The following is a 21,973-nucleotide window of genomic DNA, read 5'->3' as shown; positions in this document are numbered from 1 at the left end:
GGCTGGTCACATTTCCAAGGACTGTACTGAGTAAATGTACCCACGCTTTGGCTAGTCTATAATGATCAGTGATTTCAGTGTTTGTGCTTGATAGTGGAGATGATGCGGTGAGGATTGTAAAGGGGGTTATCCTATAAAACTTTTAAACCTGGCGTACTTTTTACTTCACTGTTCGTAACGAACGATTATTTTTCATGATGTGTTATGTTTCATTCATTCACGGTAATGATGATTCTTTCAGTTTCTTTTGATTGTTTTTGTATTTAGGGATTATTGCCATCATTTTTATACGTATTTCATGGAAATAATGTAGCTGCATTATAATAAAGGAATTTTTTCAACAAATTGTAGTTGTAGGAAGCTTATTACGCATGTTATTATCGTCTTTGACGAACCGATTGCGAAAAGTCCACTATTACATCATAGCCATCGATTACGCATCCAGCTTGGCCATCTTTATACAATTTCAGATAAGCATTTTCGGTATCCTTTTGATTTTCAAATTCGACAAATCCGTAATTAGTCTTCTTTCCTTTCTCCCTGACGTTGTTAATGATGTTGCACCCCAAAACATTCCCGAACCGCAGGAAAATCGTAGTCAAGGATTCTTTAGTGGTTATAGGATTCAATTTGGCAACAAAAAGAACTCTTGGTGACGGTTTTATCCTATAATCTGGTAAGTCACCTACCAATTCTAATGCATATGCTTGGTTCCTAGCCTCAATGTCATCCACATCGGCGTCTTCCACTTCATCGGAATGGAGCAATTGCGGTAGTCTGATGTTTTTTATTTGCAACTCTGACGGTACCGAAGCACTTTTCTTTAACTTCTCAACTTCTAAAGACTTTGGGAAAGGACTATGCAAAATGTGAACTTGTGTGATTCTAATATCCTTTAGTAATCTTCTTGATGTGAAGTCCTCTACTACCGAATCGTTGATTTTCTCGAGTACAGAATATCCTTCTTGGACTTTGCCGAAGGCTATTTGTTGGCCAAAAGCAGCCAAATTGGATACATCTGGGTTCAAACTAATTGTGAATTGAGATCCCACAACCAATCGCCCTTCGGCATCTCTTTTTGTAAGAAATGAAAGTATGCCAACATGAGTTTCCTCGTTTTCCAATTCCCGAGTAACAGTGGCTTTTACTGGAAGAACTCTGTCTTGAGTGATCGAAGTGTCGATTTCTGGCAAGTCTACGAAGTAGTTTGAAGAATAACCTCCATTCCCACTTGGATAGTTGGGATCGCCTGTAGTTACGAGCAAATCCTTGTGCAAATCGTAAAACGGTGCAAAGAAGTAGTAGTTCAATTCACACAATCGTATAAAGTTGAGACATAGTAACGGTTGTGACGAATAGTACAAGTCCACCACCAAGTTTCCTTCGGTGGTTTCTATCAAAACACTCATAAACGAAAGAACAAAAGCTCCTAAAACAAAAAAGAAAGTATACCAAATAAAAACTGAACAAAAAGCTTACCGCTGAGACGTCTTGCGATTAGAATTTCACCATTATCCGCCCAAATAGAGAATAACTATCACAGTGGTTTCTTGAAAAATGATACTATAAAGGTTATCAGATGGCAGCCTGCATGTGGACAACTGTGGATCATACTGATCGGCTTATGGGTATGGATGGTGGTGAGAGCAAGAGATGTGGAAGAGATGTGGAAAGTGGATGGGTGTAATTATGATTAGTAGTAATGTAGTGCGTTGACGTAGATGGACGTTTTGCAAAATAAAAAAAGTGCATTAGGATATGTGGTTTCAGATAGTTGGGTAATTGGGTAGTTAAGTAGTGAGATAGTTAGGTAATTTTGTAGTTAAGTAGTTAGTTACGTAGTTAAGATTTGGATTGCGTCTCTTCTGACGTCCCAGGAAAATCTGAGACGGAAGCCAGTTTATTCTTTAGAGGTCTAATTAAAAAGTCGATGGAAAGTCTCTATACCAAGGGTTACTATGAGTTCCAAGGGCTTACGACGAGTTACAAAGGCTTACCAACGGTATTCCATTTGTGGTTATTGCTTTCTACCGAATTACTGTACGTAGATATGGACAGTATTGATTATACAGGCAGTTTTTGTGTCCTAACGAGTCTGAGAAAGTTGTCACCTACAGATTAACATTAGGACTTTACTATAATGCTATTCATAGTCAGTGGATTTTCCATTCCTTTTTTAAAAATAGGCATTTCCTCTTTATGTTATTACATTAGGAAAAAGAATAATGAGCCCCATTCAACAATAAGCCAACTGTACGCATTGCCCACCAGAGTGTGGCTACATGATGCCAAAGTTTCGTTATATTGTGTTACAAAAACGAGCTTCTGATTTTTTTTGGCTGCGAAATTGATAATCTCAAGGAGGCAGTTCTCAAGCAGAGAGTTCAGGGAGTTCAAATAATGACAGAGACGGTTAATGTTGACTTTTAGTACGATGCTTTCTTTACACGACAAACGGGATGCCATTATACGTGTACGTCCAGTGTAAGGTTCTTTGCCTTGCGGTCATTTTGAAGTAACCATCTGTGCAACATCTCACACCTTACATTTTAGATGCCCAGAAATAGAATTACAATTCCCACTACAGATTTAATCCCAACTTAAATTTCTGTTTACTTTCTCTCCCAAAATACTAAAGTACAAACTTCCAAACCGCCCAGGCAGCAAGAAGAAGCCCGAGTAATAATAATCTTCCCTTCGGCGTAATTGTCAACCATAACCCGTACCCAATGCCAAAATCACTTATAGTTCTAACATAATTCTGAATAATGTAGTCGTATTTTGTGGGTTTCATATAAATTTGAGTTGGCCCAGTTACTGACTCCTCAATTTCATGTAGTACACTTTGTTCGAGCACACCTTCGTCTATGATCTCATTGTGATGCAAATGCCTGTTTGCAGTCTCGCTTGGAAGAATCTGCAAATATCCATTTGGCGCCACGATTGATTTAGGCGCATTAAATGGAACTGTTATCGACAAATAAACTGGTTGATGGTCAGACTGGAGCAATGACTTGATACTGCTGTATGCATGAATTAATGGTAACCTCTTCTTCTTGTTCTGAGAATTGGAATCTTTGCGTAACCGAAGTAAAACAGCTTCGCCATTACGCTCATCGGATTCATATGTTGCTTGATATAAGATTCTGTCACACCAACTTGGTGACCTTTTGGAATTATAGATGGCTGTATTAATGTGATACTTGTAAGTGGGCTGAAAGTCTACGCAACCTTCCGAAAACCCGGTGAAAATGTCACCATTTTCAATTGCAGATGTCAACTCATCATATTCTTGAACAAGTTCTTCAACAGACCCGTTATTAACATTCGATTGATCCAGGAGAGCCAAAAGCCTTTGGGTAGCAATTGAATTTGAATCGTAATTTTTGGTGGTTCTATAGTTCAAGTCTCCCATGAAAAATGTATGGCTACCGGGCTTTAAGAGTCCATGACCGTCTCCAAAGTCTAACGATCTCATTAACGTTGTTGCATTGTCGTTTCTTCTTTTGAAATAGAACTCTCCTTCGTAGGCAGATAAATGAGCATTAGCAAAAGACAACTCCACGCTTCTCGCGGAAGTTGAATTACGGCCCTCTGGGGAATATGTCAATCTCACAGCTGCAGCACCTTTTAGAGATGAGTGACCAGTACCACAGCTACTACTTGCTTTCTTAATCAGATGGAATTTCAGTGGATACGGGGTGATTATTATGATTCCAGTGGCACCAATATGGTGGATTGCTATTGTCTGGAACCGGTGGTCTTTCTTGCCGTATTTCTCCAACAACGCGTGCAAAAACACTTCATTGAATTTGATGAGATGTTGGTTGGCCACATCGTAGAAACTGCCGTCTAAAATGGGACAAAGCTCCTCGAGGCCAAAAACATAAAGAGACGAGAGTTCCTCTGGAAACGACTCCACTATTTTGGGTATGAAGAGATCATGGTTGATGCGCCTTTTATTGCAATTGTATGTAAAAAGGTAGAGAGGAATGCCTTCCTTTGTTGACGACATCACTTACAGATGTTTTCCTATGACAAATGAATAGAGTTACTAGTACAATTGCAGGGTTTTAAAGGAACAAGTGTTGTATGGATAGATATCTACAATTCCAAGTGTTTCGTTTAATCTCCTGGTACATGTGTCTGCAGGAGTGGAGATTTGATGTGAAATGTAACACAGTGAAAATATCGTGTAGGATGTAAGGAATGCATGGTAACTTGTAAAATGGGAGGTGTCAACTGCGCAGTGTATTTGTAAATGTGAAGTGTGATGTGAAAAGTTACATGAGACGTAGGCAGTTTGCAGTTCGCAGTTAGCAGTTGGCATTTTACAGTTGGCAATTTCCTTAGATCTGAGTACAGTTTATTTCTTGTGTTCTGTATTATATTGTGCAGTTTATATATTGTATTGCAGTACTATAATTGTATTGTACTTATAACTGTTCTGTACTAATAGTAGTACTGTACAAAATTGCACTGTACTTTGAGAGCAGAGAGCAGAGAGAAGAGTAATGCATAGAACGAGATATGAAGTCTCTTCCTGTTTAGCATTTATGATTTATGAAGACAACTCTAAATTGAATAGTAAATTGAATACTTGTTAATTTAAAAAGTTGCAAAATTCGTGTTTAGTTTGGGGAGTGCTTCTACTTGTTTAACAGTTGAGTTTTAACCTTGAACGTATGGATTTAACAAAATTTGTGAGTTCAAACATATTGAAATAGAAAGTTAAAGGTTCATCAAGTGAAAGATTCATCAAGCTTTAAGAGTTCAAAGTTGGTATCTGATCTCTCGTAGAGATTTTCACCTGTTTTAAGGCAAAAGTACATAAAAAATGGCAGGATTAATAGAGCTGCAAAGGACCATTCTAGAAGAGTTGGATGTCATAGAATTGGAAACGTCAAAAAGATTTAGAAAATACCCATCAATATATCCTGATGAGCCAAAATCTACAATTACAACTTCGAGACCCATTCTCAAAAGATCTCAGAAAGAAATTGAGTTACAGCAGCACGAATTGAAATTATTCAGTGATAAGTACAAGAAACAATGCCGTACCATACTTCACCATCATGACTCAGACCGAGAAATGATTCACGGAGAACTCCAAGAATTACAGGATCACAAGCATACATTTGAAAGCTTTGATCGACAGCTCAACGAAATCAAGGAAAAATATTCCAATTCTGTCGAGGTAACTGCTGCAGAAAATATCAATAATGTTTATTCCATGTTCTCAAGTGTCCTTTTCAAATCTGGAGATGATGATCGAATCAACGAAGATGACAATGAAAATGTGAAAAGAATACGAAAGGATGGAAAGGTGAAAGTGAAAGTCAAAAGAAGCTGTATTTCGAGTGTCGTAGCATCTCACATAGACCTAGATACGCTCTTCTCATCGGAAGAAGCATATGGTAAGTATTTGGATTTGGTGTCTCTCTACGAAACATATAAAGCATCATTTCATAAGGAATTATCCTATTTAGAGTTCTTGAGATCATTTGATGACTACAAGAGCTTGACGAAGTATAAGAGCACCCCAGCTTATGCAAAATACTTGAATGACACAATAGACTACCTTGTTGGATTTTTGGAACGTTCAGAACCGCTTAGGGATACCAAAAAATTGTTAGAAAACGCAAAAGCTGAGTATAAACCGGCAATTCAAGAATCGGCGGATGGGGTAGAAAAAGAAGGAGGCGAAGTCTATTGTAAAGCATGTCAAAAGATATTTACCAAGCTTAGTGTTTACCAAGGACATCTCAGTGGAAAGAAACATAACAAGAACCAAAAGCAATTGGAGGAAACTAATTCAACGGCATCTTCCCCTGCTCCGGAAAGCCGTAATGACATTGGCTATCAGGAGTATCTTATTTCAGTCTTGAATGAAGTTGTTTCTGAATACAGAAAGGCAACAATCTTAAATACTGAGAGGAAAACTGCAATGACAGAACGAGAACGAATGATAGAAAATACTACAGTAGAAGGAGATGACTCTGAATATACTACGGTGAACGATTCTTCGTCAGACGGATCTGACGAACTGTCCAGTGACGAAGATGACATAGAAAATTATAAAAATTTACCGCTAGGGCCAGATGGAAGACCAATTCCACATTGGTTATACAAGCATCAAGGTTTGCATAAGACTTATGAATGTGAAATTTGTGGAAGAATCACTTATAAAGGAAGAATTGCATTTGAGAAGCATTTTAGTGGAAGTAAGCACCAATATGGATTGAAGTGTCTTGGAGTTCCCGATGAGTTAATTGTGAATTTCAAGAACATAACTAAAATTGAGGAGGCACAAGATCTTTGGAAGAAGATTAAGAGAGAAAATAGAATCAGAGAGGGAGACGTTGAGAATGCAATTGAGGTTGAAGATGCAGAGGGAAATGTCATGTCAGAAAAGGACTACTTGGATTTGAAGAAGCAAGGTCTTTTGTAGGATATAATGAGTATTTGTATTATAATGTATTTTTAGTTGCATCAAATAGAATGAATCTACGACCATATATTATACAAAGGTGATTTAACTGATGTCACAGCTCATGGGGTAACCTCCACATTATATATGTATACATTATATATCCGTTTGGTAGCGCTCAAGACAAGATTTAGTATATATTGTTCTTTAAGACATGAACTAGTAACAAGACACAATAATCCAAAAATGGGTAATTCCGAAGCCTAAGCATAATCATAATCATAATAATACTCATAGCAATACCACCCATCTAGGTACCCCTTTTTACCCTACATTTTAGTATCAATATTTCACATTGCAAAATTCATTTTAGCATCCATCGAGCCGACTCCGATTCGCATCGACTGAAAAATTATGACAGTGAGTCTTTAGATATTATGAATAGATAACTCTCTCTTTAATTGATGTTAGTACGGAGCAATTCGTATAAACTCAGTTGTGGAGTGTTCAAGGCAGTAGATCTTTGCTTCATCAGAAAAATGTCGACAGAAGCCCAAAAAGAAGATACAAAGGGTGTGAAGAGGCAAGCATCTCCGTCTCCATCAGCGCAAGATGCTAGATTAAGAGATAATAATGGGTTCCGGATGAAAAGACAAGCTATAGACAAAGTCACCTTAACCGCATTCGAGCAATTGGGTGGAGAGGAAGCCTCAGATAAGACCATGGAACGTAATAAAACAATTCATGAGGAAGAAGCTGAAGGTGCTAGCTATATTATCGATGGCCGCTTGCGAAGAGTTCATCCATATTATTTCACATACTTGACATACTGCAAGATGAGATGGAGAGATAGAAAACTCATAGACATCTTTGTTGATGAGTTCAGAGACCGTTCTGCTGAATACTATGCAAAGGCTATTTCAAAGGGTCAAGTAACACTCAACAAAAAGCCTGCTAATTTGGAGAGTATCGTAAGAAATGGAGACTTGATAAGTCATAGAGCTTATAGAAGAGAACCTCCAGTCAGCTCAAGGGAAATAAAAATTGTATACGAGGATGATGACTTGTTGGCTATAGATAAACCGTCAGGAATCCCTGTTCATCCAACTGGCAGATACCGTTATAACACAATCACCAAAATATTTCAACATGAATTTGGTAAAGTTGTCCATCCATGTAATAGACTAGACAGGCTTACCAGCGGTTTAATGTTCCTAGGCAAGACAGCTAAGGGAGCTGACAAGTTGACTACTCAAATAAGAGACAGAAACGTCAGAAAGGAGTACATTGCTCGTGTAAAAGGGGAATTCCCCTTAGAAGAAATTGAAGTCGATAAACCTTTAAGAACCGTTGCTCATAAGTTGGGCTTGAACAGAATAGACTTAAAAGAAGGCAAGGATGCAAAAACTGTATTTAGGAGAGTTTCCTACGATCCGGAGCACGATACTTCTATTGTGAAATGCTTGCCTTTGACCGGAAGAACCCATCAAATCAGAGTTCACTTACAATATTTGGGACACCCTATAGCAAATGATCCTATTTACTCAAATGAATTTGTATGGGGTAAGAATCTCGGAAAGAATAATGAAGGTGAAGATGCCGATATTATAAGTAGACTTGATACAGTCGGAAAGACCCATGCTGCATCCAGTTGGTTCCATCCAGAAGAAGATGGAGAGCTTATCACAGAGGAGCTCTGTGAAATCTCTGGCATGCCCATTTACTCCGACCCAGGTCCCAATGATTTAGACTTGTGGTTACATGCGTACAAATACGAAGCAGCTGATAAATCGTGGTCCTATAAAACTGAGTATCCAGAGTGGGCCATCAGCCCTCATAGAAAATTTATGGAATTGGCCCTTGAAATGGCTAACAAGTGTGGTGAGACTCAAACTCAGTATAACGTGGGAGCTGTACTAGTTAATAGAGGTAAGGTATTATCGACCGGCCACTCTCGTGAATTACCTGGAAATACACACGCAGAACAATGTGCCTTAGAGAAATACTTTGAGGAAACTGGCAAGAGGGAAATTCCAGAAGGAACAGAGATTTATACGACCATGGAACCTTGCACATTGAGATTGAGTGGTAACCTTCCATGTGCCGACAGAATTTTGGGCACTTCAATCAAAACATGTTTCGTCGGAGTAGTTGAGCCAGACACATTTGTAAAGAATAACTCATGTTATAAAAAATTCAGTGAAAATGGGGTTGAGTATATCCATATTCCAGGGTATGAGAGAGAATGCTTGGAGATAGCAAAGAAAGGGCATGAAAAAATTACCACAGAAGAATCTACATAGCAATGATTTAAATAAATAATGCTGTGTCTATTAACTAAATTACATATTAATCATCATCGTCATCAGAGAAGTTGATAACAACTTCTTTTCTAGAATACACATAGACATTCCTTCTATTACGTGAGGCAGTGGGGATTGTCATATTGCTCTCTGAGTGCGCTATCTCGTTAGTTTCATTTCCTGTTGTTGTTGAACTAATGACGTGGGACGGACCGGCCGTGTTTTCATGGAGAAACCTTGAACTACTTATGTGAGGAGTAACTTCTTCCATATCATTATTCCGACGGCTGTCAATCGGTGGGGTGGAAATACTCACAGACCTTGGGATGGCAAATCCCGCTGCGATAATTCCATCAGTTAAAGTCAAGAACGTCTTCTTCGTCTTCTTAAGTGCTGAGAGAACTTTCTTAGCATTTGTTAGCTCTTCTTCTTCGATTGTGACACCATTAATATTGCGCAGTTCTTGCTCGGTTCCACCATTGCCATTACTTTCAGGGTCATCGCCTGGAGGTCCCTCTTCGTTTTCTTCAACGAACAATTCCACTCTGTCAAGCTCGTACAATTCATCCTCGTAGAAGCGCCGTCCAAGGACACCTTCTTTTTCTTTCGCTTTCATTATTAAATTAAACTTGTTGCACCACTCCCACGGTATTACCACACAGATTACATATGTCACAACCGAAAAGATTTCCGACAATTCATAGACAAATGCGTTGGCCACATCCGCAATGAAAAACGCTACTGGGCTGTAAATTAATATGAAAGTGAGTATCGACAAGAGCCATATCTTCTTGTTTGCTATGATATAGTGTATCTTTGTCATGACGAATACTGAAATAATGGCTGCGTAACAGATACCCATGGCGATTCGTACCAAGTAGATGAAAGCGGGCAAGATATCTCCGGCTTCGTCCTCACGAGAGAACTTATGGAATTTTGAAACTCCCCAGATTGCTTGGGAGGTTATGGATGCTATTACGCCTACGAAGAATGTTAATCTCTTATCTTTCTGTCTCAGAAAAATTCTCATAATGACTTGAACTTGGTTGACTTGAAGTAGGAGAACCACTATCAAGTCAAGTGCATTAACTGCGGTGCTTCCGTTGATTTGATCTAGCAACATCGCTCCGTGGAGAAACCCATCTCTCTGCTGTCCATGTAAAACAACGATAGACTTTATCACAACCACGACGATGTAAACCGATGAAAGTGAAGTAGAAACTTGTAGCAAAACTGATGGTTTAATGGTATAGTTTGTCAAGACAAAGATCGTAAGGAACCATATTATTACTGCCAGTACAGATAATGCATATATAATAGAAACCACACTGTAGGCAAACGATCCTCGAAGGTTATCTCTTGTAAATTCTTTCCAAGACAGCTGAATGAGAGGAAGAGGCCTTGAAAACTGGTCAATAACCACTCCTGCGTTGGTATTCAACATCGGCGTCCTTCCCTGATAGCATAGCTGAGTATATAGTGCTTTTCCTATGTATTGTACTGAACTTTGGAGGTCATGGGATACAAGCATACCTTCTGGTAGCTCTATCTGCTCGCATGAAGGAAACACTTTCCCATGCCACCAAGCATTTCTCCAGTACATTTTGCACGCGTGGTGAGTTTGGTTTACTCTTAAGACCACTGGAAGAACGAATATCACTACTACAAGGCTATGTTTGCTGTCTATATACCAAGATTAATCAATACCAAGACAAATATGAATGGTGATCATATAATAGTATGGAGTTGTATCTGCAGGAGCATTGGGATCGAGGTTCTTAACGAAAAATGTGGTTATCTGCAGGCACATGGGAACCTTGTACCGAGAGAAGAATAAGAGTTAGTAAATGGTGTCCATAGGGGGTTTAAGCGGGTTTAAAAATGGATGGTTGATGTTGGAATCCTTCGATCTGAAGTGTTCTCGAGTTAAAACCAACAGAAATGTCTCGTTTGTATATTTTCGTTAACCCCCTAAAATGGGTTATATAAGGGTCCGGCATATAACTCGGGAAGAAATATTAGTTTGCAATAATAATACAATTAATAGCATTATTCGGAGAGAGTCCTTTCTTTCCAATCGAGATGGTGGTGGAACCATACGATATAATAAAGTCTTGGGATGAGGAGCTTCCCAATTGAGATTGTGGTTTGACGTGTGCATGGATATTTACGGGATGCTTCAAACATCTATGCTTTCCATATGTCATAGCACAGTGGGGTTCCCTTCGCAGTTCTAAGCACTTGGAAACGCACCCTTCTTCGAGATAAGAAGGAAGATGAAATCTGCTGCTTACTCTGAACACGCCGTCTTTTGCCATATCCAGTAGCCAACCTGTCTCCTCTGCAGTTCATAACCTGAACCGTTGCCTATGTAGTGAATGTGACGGTAGCTCGCTTGCAGTCTTTATTGCCTATCTCAGGCACGACGCATGTTTGCTTTTGTACAGGAGGCAGATAAAATTAAGGTAGCAGCTGCATCTGGTTACTGCAAGAAACACAAGTAGCACGAAGTACATTCCCATCCAAATCCACAATTCACGGAGACGATTGCCAGTTATACGAGCGAATTAAAACTGTAATATCTTGGTAGACTGCTGTGCTGGGCCGGGACAACGTGCTCGGCAGCGGCTGTCTCCTGCTGGCTGGAGTTAATGATAATCTAAACTTCCATTGTCTTGTGTCCCCAGATGACGGTTTCATGCCTGTAGAGATACGCGACTGCAGTAATAATATTTCCCGACCAGACGATGGCTCGGATAAAGTGCATAGCCTTTTCTGACACACCAGTGGGATGGGATGGGATGGATTCTGAGGATTTGGCACTAGCTGGTAACCACAGCACCAGTCGTCTTCTTTGCTACCATCTGTGGTACAAATTTTTTACAGCATTACTATTCGGATTTACAACCACACTCCGACTGAAAAATTGTTTTGCTACCATTTCTAGCTAATTCTGTACCGATAGAGCACAAACCGTCTACTGTCTACTGTCTACTCTGTACCCTCTATTACTCTACCAACCCAAAATGCCCTGATTTCAACACCATTTTCTCCCGACTAGACCCCTCCCAATATCCCTCCCAATATCCCTCCCAATATCCCTCCAGCCCCTTACCACCTCTCTCCCTCCTGTCACTGCCCAAGACCCCATTTAACTCTTTTGGGCCGGCGCTCTTGTCCTCTCTTTGCACTTTGTACAGGCCTGCTACACGTCCCTCTCTACACAGTCTCTCACCTTGTAAATTTATGGTTGTCAAATCGGTTCTTATGGTAATTGTTTTAGTGAACAGACACAAGGAATGGCTGCTGGACTCTTTCACAGCATATTGAAAGTGTCGTTGAGCTCGCCAGAACATCCCAGCAGAAGCAACCGAGTTGCTGCCATCAATCAGAACCCAGCCGCCCTGCCCTTGTCATGTCGTTCCGCCCGCTTTCCCCGCCTGAATCACCCACAGCCAACAATAGTAATAACCATAACCAGTCAATGCTGCGATCATCAGAATCTGACCTAAGCGTGGACACAGACATCATCATCGGTCACTTAGACCCCAATTTCGGCAGCGAAACCCGAATTGAAAACCCCAAAACCCCGTCGTCACACCAAAGAAATGCGTCGTCATATTCTCGCAATTACTCGCTTCTCGACTTCTACGGGTTGGAATCGCCCTCTGGAGATAGGGAAAGCGAGCCATTAATCGATGCTTCCATCATGAAAGGATTAGATGACCTCGAATTTAAGGAACTCTCCCATGCTAATACAATTTTCGCCAAAAGTGTGGTACCAAGCCCAGAAACAGAGGCTTCTGTACGAGAAAATTACATCCAACCAACAGTCTCTGAAAACATAGAAAAAATTCTCAATTCGCCTTACGATAGGTACGGGTTTAGAAAGTCATCGACACTACACAACATTACACATGACCATTACAATGAATGGTTTCTGGACTACTCACAATACGCTCTTCGCCGTAAGAAAAAATGGCACATTCTAATGAAAAATAACGGTTTGCATTTGGAGCAGGAGGATAGCATACCAACACGCTTTCCGCCAAAATCCGACAAGGTCAAGAAACTCATTCGTCAAGGCATACCAGCTGAATGGCGTGGAAGTGCGTGGTTCTTCTACGCCGGCGGCCATGAGAGATTAAACAAGCATATTGGAGTCTACAGTCAAATAGTAAGAGACACAAGGGACATCCACAATAAGGATACGGAGGTCATAGAGAGGGACTTGCATAGAACATTTCCTGATAATATTTATTTTAACAGCCAGATTACATCTCCAGTAAACTCACTGTCCACAACACTTGCCACAGACACACTGGCTGCTCCCCCTGAGACGCCTATGATCAAGTCTCTCAGACGGGTTCTCACTGCATTCGCACATTATCAGCCACAAATAGGCTACTGCCAATCGCTCAACTTTCTTGCTGGGCTCCTTTTGCTCTTCATGGAGGAAGAAAGAGCATTTTGGATGTTGGTCATACTCACAGAAAGAATCATACCGAAAGTTCACTCGGCTAACTTGGAAGGTGTTCATACCGATCAAGGAGTGTTGATGTTGTGTATTAAGGAATACATTCCACAGCTCTGGGCAATTTTGGGCAAGAATTTTGAGGGCGAAGCATTATCGGAAGATAAAATATTGACAAGGTTGCCACCAGTAACATTAGTGACGTCGTCTTGGTTTATGTCCCTCTTTGTGGGTATTTTGCCAATCGAGACGACTCTCAGAGTCTGGGATATCCTCTGGTATGAAAGTTCCAAAACCATTTTCCGCTTCTCCCTTACAATCTGCAAGATGTGTCTTGAAAATCCCGATTTCCAGGCCTCCCGTAATAACAATAAAGGTGGTGCAGAAATGGACCAGATAGAACTCTTCCAGTTCTTGCAAAACTTCCCCAAGACCATACTAGACCCCAATCTTTTGGTAGATAATTGTTTCAAGAAAATCGGTGGTTACGGATTTGGTTCATTATCGCAGGACGAAATCAACAAGTGCAGGGAATTTGTATCGAAGCAAAGAGCCAAATTGGACCATAAAAAGAACAACAATATTGCTGCTGAAATGACTGATGAAGAAAGAAGAACATTGATCTCTAGCTCTGACGGTACTTTCGCAGATGACCAGTCGATTCATGATGTTTATGGATTCCACCGTTCTATCATGAGTGGAGTCATATGGAACAAAAGCATCAGCAATAAAATGAAACGGAGTTTCGTAAAACGTAAAACGAGCAGATAAATCCAAAGCTGATAAACCCCACCAGTTTTACAAATTTACGAACACACTGGATGCATTACAGATGCATTTAAATTACTAGATTTCGGCTCCACAGATCAAGACGACATTTTCAAGCAAGATAGGGTCGCCAAGTTGAGTATATACGGCAGTAGGAGAGGTGTGATGCATATCCTAAGGCTAAGTTTCAGATGCTGATTCGGGCTAAAACTGGACGTTTCTGGAGAAACCCCTTGCCTAGCTGTACATCCATCCAGTTTCACGACATGAAATATACATAGACGAATCGCTCCCACCAGATATTGTACTCCTTGTACTCAATGACAAACAACACCCTCCTTTTACTTCTATACAATCATACATATCATACATATCATACAAATATAACGTACATAGTACATCAAAATATAGCTCCGTTAGCATGCGCACTATGTCTATCTAAAACGATTTGCAATATAATTACCGTATTGGGAATATACTGCGGGTCAGTAAATAGCACCTCAGTAGATATTATTATACACCTGGAATTACAGGGTACCAGGTGGATTGGGATACTATAGATAATAAAGATAGTGAAGTTTAAACTAACATATAGCTCAAATAATATTTTAGTCAAATTTCAAAAAATTAATTGTGGTAATGTAATACTCATTTGTTTGCAGCAACTGCCAAAGTGTCACCATGGTTACTGATGGGAGTTATAACGATTCCTATATATGGCGTCTCCAGTTAAGACAGCTTCCTTGATCTCCTTAACATCATGCACACGAACAATGTCGGTGTGCTGCTCGATACAGGCGATGACAGACGCAGCTGTACTGATCACCCTCTTGGCTGGTTCGGGCTGATCTATAATTGTACCTAAAAACTTCTTCCTAGAAGGTCCCAATAATGTCGCCAATCCGTTGAAACTTAGGTATGAATGCTTCACAGACAAGTTATCCCCCAGATTCACTTGCAAGGAGTATCTCTTAAATAACGAGGCGTGCTTGATCACGTATAAGTTTTGTGGCAAGTTCTTAGCAAATCCAATTCCAGGATCAAGGATAACCTGCCATTTTCTGACTCCGGATTCAAAGGCCTTGAGTATCTGCAAACCTAGCTCTCGAGATACACCCCTAATCAAGTTATTCACCTCGGGTGTAAAATTTAATTCCTGATGGCCTTGAATTGGATCTATCATGTATTCTATAATGTCATCATTTGTGTTGGATTCATACTTTGTCAATTTGGACATACTCTCCGGTGTACCTCTGGTATGGTTCATTATGTAGGGACATCCATATTTTGCAACCACACTAAAGAGCTTGTCATCGTATAATCCCATAGAAATATCATTGATAATGTCAGCCCCGGCCAATAAACATTGCTCAGCAACATTAGCTCTATATGTATCAATTGAAATCAAGCAGTTTGCCAACTGACTATTTGAAGAACTTCTGATTGCCTTCACTATCGGTAAGACACGATTCAACTCTTCTTCTTCAGTGGGCTCCTTGCTTCCAGGTCTTGTTGAGACTCCACCAATATCCAATATCTTAGCACCTTGATCTATTAATTGCAGTGCTGTAGCCAAAGTTTTTTCGATTGATTTGTGGAAATTCTTTCCGCCATCACTAAAGGAATCAGGGGTGATGTTCAAGATTCCCATGATCATTGTTTCGTGGCTGTTATGCAATTGGTCAAATTTGAGAATGTTCTCCTTTATAGGAAGTCTTGGAAGTGGAACTACTTGCCACAAATCCGACGATTCTTGTAGTGATTCGTTTGGCTTGCTTAATAAAAGTTGCTTTAAGTGGTTATGAATGGGCTCCGCACTCACGGGATGGATAAAATCTGGTGGTATTAATTCACACAAGGGTTGCATAACGAATGTCCTTTCTAGCATCAACTTGTGAGGTATTATCAAGTCTTCATCATTAATGCTTATATCGTCGTAAAGAATTATGTCCAAATCAATAGAACGAGGTCCATTATCAAATTCCTTAACTCTATTAATATGCTCATATTCAATCTTTTTAAGTATCTGCAAGAGATCATGGGGACTCTTATCCTTGAATGACACTTTAACTGCCCCATTCACAAAGTCAGCCTGATCAATATAATACATGGGCTTGGATATATACAATGAAGATGTGGACTCGACCTTGATATCGTACTTTTCAAGTAGACGTAGGGATTTCTGTATGTTGTCAATTTGTGATCCTTCATTTGATCCGAAGGCAATGTATGCTGTATGCTCGTTTGACACGCTTGTAGAGGCCTCTTCAACTGCTGTGGGCAAATTGAATTTACTGGAAGGAGTCTGGACTGTATTGTGGTCTATCTGAGAAATTGGAGTCACGCCAGCAAATGATTCCTTCTTCATTATCGAAGAGACGCCCACACCCTCAGTATAGCTGATAGCATTTGGTTTAGTCACCTTCACGAACACAGATTCAACCCCTTCCCCATGATTCTGGAATACTAATTGACCAATTTTCATCACCAATGCTTCTACTGTTTTGAAATTCGATGATTCAACATACGACACCACATCATCAATGATTTCGTGGACGAAGACGTTAGCATCTTTTTGCAATTTAAGATTTAAATCGATGTCTACGATTTGTCTTTTAAATCTTTCAAATGTGAAAACTCCAATGATGGTGAGTAATCTTAATCCCTTCACTTCTACTTCATCTGGCGGATTAATACTATCATTGAAATTCGATCTCGTCACTTTGTATTCCACACTTTCGGCTCTAATTTCCGATTTGTTACTTTTGATAACCACTTGAGCTTCATTTCCTCCTCCCTTCTTTACGTCAAGTACCACTTCACTTATGGCCTCGGCAATGCTTCCCAATGACTTGAAGTTTCTATGCTCATTAGCTTTCATGAACTCCGATATGTTTCTACAGATGACAGCATAGTTTAGGGAGTATTTCAAGTTGTCCGTTATCGAAGCTTGGAGAAAGTCCGTATTCAAGCTAATAGAAATGCTAATTGGTTCGGGAGATGGCCTATTCCAGGCATCTTTACCTGTTATAGCAGTAGCTGCAATTTCTTTGGCAAAGACTTTGTCTTTTAGCATTGCTGGAGAGTAGTGGAAGGATCGAATGGCGGTCGCGGTAAAAACCGACTTTAGTTTCTTTACTGCAAACAGCACTGTGTCTAGTTCTTTAACATCAACGACTGACGACTACTCAGTCTTGAATGGTTAAAAAGCTATCGTCTTTCTCCGGATTTTCAATGATTTCGAAATGTCGAGATCACAAAAAAAATTTGGTTATCGCAGTGTCGAAATTTGTGTCGCGTTTTTTGAAGAAGTGACAAAAGAAGAAGAAAGGCATTTTGCAGCTGTATTGGTAGAGGTATGCTATAGATTATGTACAAGGAAGTTGTCGATATTCTCTGGGTTGTGTGTATATATAAATGGGGAAGTGAAAGGAGGATATGGGAGTATGTGAGTATCCCAGACTTATTTCACAGAGAAGTCCATTTTACTTTTTTTTGGGTACTTTCTTTCGTAAACTTTTTAGAATTGAGTTATATGAGTTGAGAATTACATTGACCAACTAATTCGAATACATTTTGTAAATTTATCGTAAATTCGTTAAAATTTTATAAAATATCTAGCTGCCTATTTCTTTACATACTTCTCACGTCCACTATTAAACTCCATAGATAGTGCAACTAATCGGAATCACTATCTACCAACTGTGCTAGAATATCCAATTTATCCGGTTTGGCTTTCTTCCTTTCGCTTGTGTCCGTTTCGGAAGGCAGGGCACTTCTTTTCTGAATCAGTCTCTCTTCGCTGAATTCTTTCATAAATTCCTTGGCTTCTTCTTTGAGTAATTCGCCTGCTTGAAAATCATCTTCTACGTCCACGGAATCGGTGACCACTTTGCCATACTCTACACTATTTTGTATTACATTTTCTGCCTCTTCAAAAGGGCATTTTAGGTCCTCCATTGCCATTCGTATTATGATTTCATTGGCCAAAACGTGTGTGGCAAAGCCAGTCGAAGTCCAATACTCAACTGTTTTATTTCGCTTTTGTGCTGCTCGCAAGTCCTTCTTGAACTTAACACTGATGCTTGACCCTATTAACAGCTGTCTTTTCATTCCGTAGTAACCACTGATGTATTTATCCCACTTAATCTGCCACTTCTCAGCCGCAGACATTGTTTCATGACTAGATGATGAACTCTGACTTTTCGCCAATTCATAATAAATAGATGGTGCCGTTTTTCCTTTCAAGATATTCGCTATTACATGGTAATGCTTTTCTGCCCTGCTAATCAACTCTTTACGTGATATTATAGGGTCCGGAAAATTATAACTCTTAAATTTCTTAGTAACTTCCTCTACCTTGGATTGTTGGTGATCTTTCATGGCTTTCATGACGTTTCCATCACTCAATTTTTGAGCGAAACCCACATCATTCTTGTTCTGCTTAGGAAGTTCATCTTCATCACTTACCGATATCAACCCTTCAATGTTTGGAATTTCCTGTGAATCTTTGGCTTTAATCGATGATTTTACAGGACTACTAACTATTTTATCTATGCTTATAAGCCCTGCTCCGAAATCATCCTCACTATCTGAGTCTGCCTCTGCTTTATATGCGTTATATTTACGCGAAGGTAAGTAATCTTCATTTGAAGTAGCAGGTTCTTTTACAGGACTTGAATTGAAGAACTTGGAACTTGCACTTTCTCTCTTTGACACAGTAGGAGTCGGTCTGTGGGCATAAACAAACGGCTTCTTTTTTTTCTTAAACGTCTTAGTAGGCACTTTACTTGTGTTGGTACCTGAAAAGAGCCTATTATGCACGGCTTCCTTGTCAGGAATACCATTTTTTGGAGGTGTAATGCCTCTTGAATTAGGTGGAGGGCTCAGAGACCGCTGAAGACTTCCGAATTCTTTCTTTCTGAACATTCTCTAATACAGAATTCATATACTTCTTACAAAAGAATCACAGCACTTAAAGTTAAAGACGACTCCAAAATGTTTTTAGTTGCAATTATTTTCGACATACGCGCTGTTTCAAAGTACTGCGGCATTGATGAATGAGAGACATAGATGTACAGTTTGCGGCTGTTTGCGACTGTTTGCGACAATTTGAGAATGGCTGTGAAATCCGAGAGAGAGAGAGAGAGAGAAGAGAATGGGAGTAGTTTGGAAAGAGAGTTTGGACTGGTGTTTTGGAAGGGAAGACGAAACAAATATAAAAAATGATAATGGTATGGTTATAATTTTTTTAAGTATATATGGATATTAATATAGAAGTGTTTGTTAGCCATGAACAATCCTACAAGTGATAAGCTGATGGGAATTATTACACAACAGTAGTTTATATAAAATTTTCGCCATTTGCAAGAAATAAGTGATAATAAATAATATATTGGATTACTACATAAATGATTTGTTTTGCATTATAGAAAGCTTACAACAGCATTGCATCGCTGCAGATCTAATACGGATATTATTCGTAATATTATAATACAAGTACATAAGTTGTTACTGTGCGTTTTTGCCCACAGATCATTGACGACCCTGTTGTGGGAATAAGTTAGCCAAAGTTGCGCTTAAGTTGGGATTCCCGCCTTGCTGCTGTTGCTGCAAATTGTTCAAAAAGTTAGGGAACCCAGCACCGCCAGCTTGTGGTGGAGGACCGCCTTGTGCGTACCCTCCAGGTTGTTGATGCTGCTGTGGTGGAGAGGTGTTGGAAAACAAACCTGACAATGGGTTGATTGAAGATTGACTGAAAGTATTGAAGTCCGGTTGAGCACCGTGCGACATGTTACCTGCCTGTTGTGGAATCAAAGTAGTCTTAACATACTCCTCATCTGGTTCACCAGGTCTGTTTGACTTTGGACCATTTCTTGCAGAGTTGGTTGGCATCTTCTTAGACATAGCCTTCGAAGAAATTCCTGCACCGATTTCAATATCTGGCTCATCAATAACCATACCACTCAGCAATGGTTGACCACCAGTTCCACCCCATTGGGCATTAACAACCCAGGACTTATCAGCGTCAGTCAATCTTTGAATTGGAATGATAGAAACACCATGCTGGTAGTTACAACAATCTCTAGGACCGAAACCGACACCCCAACGTGTTCTCAAACCCATCATATTGTCCTTGTTGAACAGAGTAATGACTTGTTCGGCCTCTCTTCTTGAATACACCTTGACGAAGGCATGCTTTCTCTCGCTGTTTAAGATAACAGATTGCACTTCGGCATATGGCCTCAATACGTCTGCTAAGGCTCTGTCATCCATGTTACGTGGAACACCACCAATGAATAAGGTTCTGGACAAAACTTTGAAAGATCCTTGTGGTAATGACTGGTCGAAACCAACATTTCTTGGACGGTAGTAAGGGTTGCCAGGCATATTAAGATTGCCACCCATAGGTGAATCATATTGTGGTTCTGGTTGATGTTGTTGGTGTCTTGGTGGGGACCTGGTTCTACCGTACATGTTACCTTGTGGTGATCTAGATCTGTTTCTTCTTGAATATCCATTGTTATCATAGTTATCGCGTCCACGCCTGTCAGAGGCATAGTTGCTTTGTCTTTGTTGTTGAGGCACAGGGGGAATGGAGCCACCTTGTGGAAATCCTCCTTGAGGAAGCCCTCCTTGAGGAAGTCCTCCTTGTGGAACAGGGCCTCCGCCATTCTGCATTTGTTGCAACATATTGAAAATCAACTGTTCATTACCTTGAGCTTGTGGAGCGGGTGCGCCGTAGTTGGAGTGTTGAGGTTGAGGTTGAGGTGGCACATTGTTGCTTGGATTTGCATTACCAGAAAGAGCCGACAACTGTGACAAGATAGTGTTGGCCTTGTTGTCACCAGATACTGTTTGTGGGTTAGATGATCCAGGCGAGCTTGTCTTAGCTAACGAAGCAAGGGCCAGCAAGATACTGGTGGAGTCCTTGCTATCCTTATTTTCAGCAGCCGGCTTGACTGGCTCAACACTTGATTTCGGTGGAGATCCTGGTGGAGTGGTGGAAGTAAAGTGCTTTTGTCTAATTCTGGAGATAATTTCTGGACTGAAGGTTTCAGCTCTTGCCCAGATATCTACTAATTTACTAATTTTAAGGTTCTGGGAAGTGCTGATCAGTAATTCCAAAGCATCATCGATCAAGGATTCGATCAATTCACTAATTTTGAACACGGCCGAGGCAGGTGTGCCTTCAGGAGCCAGAGCATCTATCTTTTGGTTTTGTTTCTTTGCCTCTTCGGTGTAACCTCTTACAATAGAATCCACGACGTACAAAGTTCCCAACTTGTGAGATGACGGAGCCGCCTTACAGTTTGAATATAAGATGGTGATCAAGTTTGACTCTTGATCAACATTCTTAAGGGCCAAGTCAGTCAATTTCTTGATACGAGTACCAGAAACACCAGGGGCCTTCAAGGTTGGTAATTCCTTTATGATGGTCTCGAATTCTTGTACGACAGACATTTTGTTAATACAGTTTTACTGCTAATTACGGGTTCTAGTACGTTCTACTGAATGGGAAGGAAGCTATCTCTTTGGATGACTTAATAGGATGCTGGCTGCGATTAACTCTCTGCGCAAAACTGAATACGACGAATTTTATAGTACTTAAGCTTTAAGCGGATAAATGTAACACACCACTAATTACGAAAATACAGAAAGAATGCTATGCTGATTAGAAGGAAACACAGGAAATTACTGACTATGATGTTCTATTCTGCTGGGACTTATCTAATACTCTTTTTCAACTCTTTGTGTTTGCCACTATTTTCAATCTATCGTGTGAAATATACACTCAGAAATGAATATTTGCTGGTTTATCAAAATAATAGGTCTATGCTTTTACTTACTAACAACTCTAGCAAAGAACCAATAAAATGCTACTACTGCCACGATTAAGGAATGAAAAGAATGTTTACTAATTTTTGCCGACGAAAAAAAAAATGAAGGAAATTGCTCGCTATTTATACCCGGATTTTAGTTATGGTGAAATAGTCG

General features: G+C 40.0%; 9 protein-coding genes across 9 annotated transcripts; 3 read left to right on the top strand and 6 right to left on the bottom strand. All coding sequences in view use genetic code 12, as the record gives it.

Moving 5' to 3' along the window:
- Window positions 1–205: 205 nt before the first annotated feature.
- Window positions 206–1,556, bottom strand: RJT20DRAFT_9052 (cyclophilin-like domain-containing protein). Its single transcript, XM_064921323.1, has one exon. It carries the CDS (start codon window positions 1,407–1,409, stop codon window positions 378–380), a length of 1,032 nt encoding a protein of 343 aa, XP_064776847.1. The 5' UTR covers window positions 1,410–1,556; the 3' UTR covers window positions 206–377.
- Window positions 1,557–2,549: 993 nt separating this feature from the next.
- On the bottom strand, window positions 2,550–4,199 carry RJT20DRAFT_9048 (phosphoinositide 5-phosphatase). The gene has a single exon (XM_064921320.1). The coding sequence runs from the start codon at window positions 4,013–4,015 to the stop codon at window positions 2,633–2,635; it is 1,383 nt and encodes a 460-aa protein (XP_064776846.1). The 5' UTR covers window positions 4,016–4,199; the 3' UTR covers window positions 2,550–2,632.
- Window positions 4,200–4,837: 638 nt separating this feature from the next.
- RJT20DRAFT_4384 (SF3a splicing factor complex subunit) lies at window positions 4,838–6,451 on the top strand (the record flags this gene model as incomplete). Its single annotated transcript, XM_064920152.1, has 1 exon — window positions 4,838–6,451. One exon carries the CDS (start codon window positions 4,838–4,840, stop codon window positions 6,449–6,451), a length of 1,614 nt encoding a protein of 537 aa, XP_064776845.1.
- A 518-nt stretch (window positions 6,452–6,969) lies between these two features.
- RJT20DRAFT_4383 (bifunctional DRAP deaminase/tRNA pseudouridine synthase) lies at window positions 6,970–8,733 on the top strand (the record flags this gene model as incomplete). Its single annotated transcript, XM_064920151.1, has 1 exon — window positions 6,970–8,733. One exon carries the CDS (start codon window positions 6,970–6,972, stop codon window positions 8,731–8,733), a length of 1,764 nt encoding a protein of 587 aa, XP_064776844.1.
- Window positions 8,734–8,756: 23 nt separating this feature from the next.
- Window positions 8,757–10,458, bottom strand: RIM21 (Rim21p). The gene has a single exon (XM_064921316.1). The coding sequence runs from the start codon at window positions 10,334–10,336 to the stop codon at window positions 8,780–8,782; it is 1,557 nt and encodes a 518-aa protein (XP_064776843.1). The 5' UTR covers window positions 10,337–10,458; the 3' UTR covers window positions 8,757–8,779.
- Window positions 10,459–11,946: 1,488 nt separating this feature from the next.
- RJT20DRAFT_123883 (Rab GTPase-activating protein) lies at window positions 11,947–14,410 on the top strand. Its single transcript, XM_064916070.1, has one exon. The coding sequence runs from the start codon at window positions 12,149–12,151 to the stop codon at window positions 13,976–13,978; it is 1,830 nt and encodes a 609-aa protein (XP_064776842.1). The 5' UTR covers window positions 11,947–12,148; the 3' UTR covers window positions 13,979–14,410.
- FOL1 (trifunctional dihydropteroate synthetase/dihydrohydroxymethylpterin pyrophosphokinase/dihydroneopterin aldolase) lies at window positions 14,281–17,174 on the bottom strand. The gene has a single exon (XM_064916069.1). It carries the CDS (start codon window positions 17,049–17,051, stop codon window positions 14,661–14,663), a length of 2,391 nt encoding a protein of 796 aa, XP_064776841.1. The 5' UTR covers window positions 17,052–17,174; the 3' UTR covers window positions 14,281–14,660.
- A 393-nt stretch (window positions 17,175–17,567) lies between these two features.
- On the bottom strand, window positions 17,568–18,947 carry RJT20DRAFT_123880 (uncharacterized protein). The gene has a single exon (XM_064916068.1). The coding sequence runs from the start codon at window positions 18,902–18,904 to the stop codon at window positions 17,654–17,656; it is 1,251 nt and encodes a 416-aa protein (XP_064776840.1). The 5' UTR covers window positions 18,905–18,947; the 3' UTR covers window positions 17,568–17,653.
- Window positions 18,948–19,369: 422 nt separating this feature from the next.
- RJT20DRAFT_123879 (Nrd1 complex RNA-binding subunit) lies at window positions 19,370–21,891 on the bottom strand. The gene has a single exon (XM_064916067.1). It carries the CDS (start codon window positions 21,437–21,439, stop codon window positions 19,511–19,513), a length of 1,929 nt encoding a protein of 642 aa, XP_064776839.1. The 5' UTR covers window positions 21,440–21,891; the 3' UTR covers window positions 19,370–19,510.
- Window positions 21,892–21,973: the final 82 nt, after the last annotated feature.

The sequence above is a fragment of the Scheffersomyces xylosifermentans genome (genome assembly GCF_036884685.1).
Source record: "Scheffersomyces xylosifermentans strain CBS 12540 chromosome Unknown RJT20scaffold_1, whole genome shotgun sequence".
Taxonomy (NCBI): Eukaryota; Fungi; Ascomycota; class Pichiomycetes; order Serinales; family Debaryomycetaceae; genus Scheffersomyces; species Scheffersomyces xylosifermentans.
This window is presented reverse-complemented; position numbering and strand designations above follow the sequence as displayed.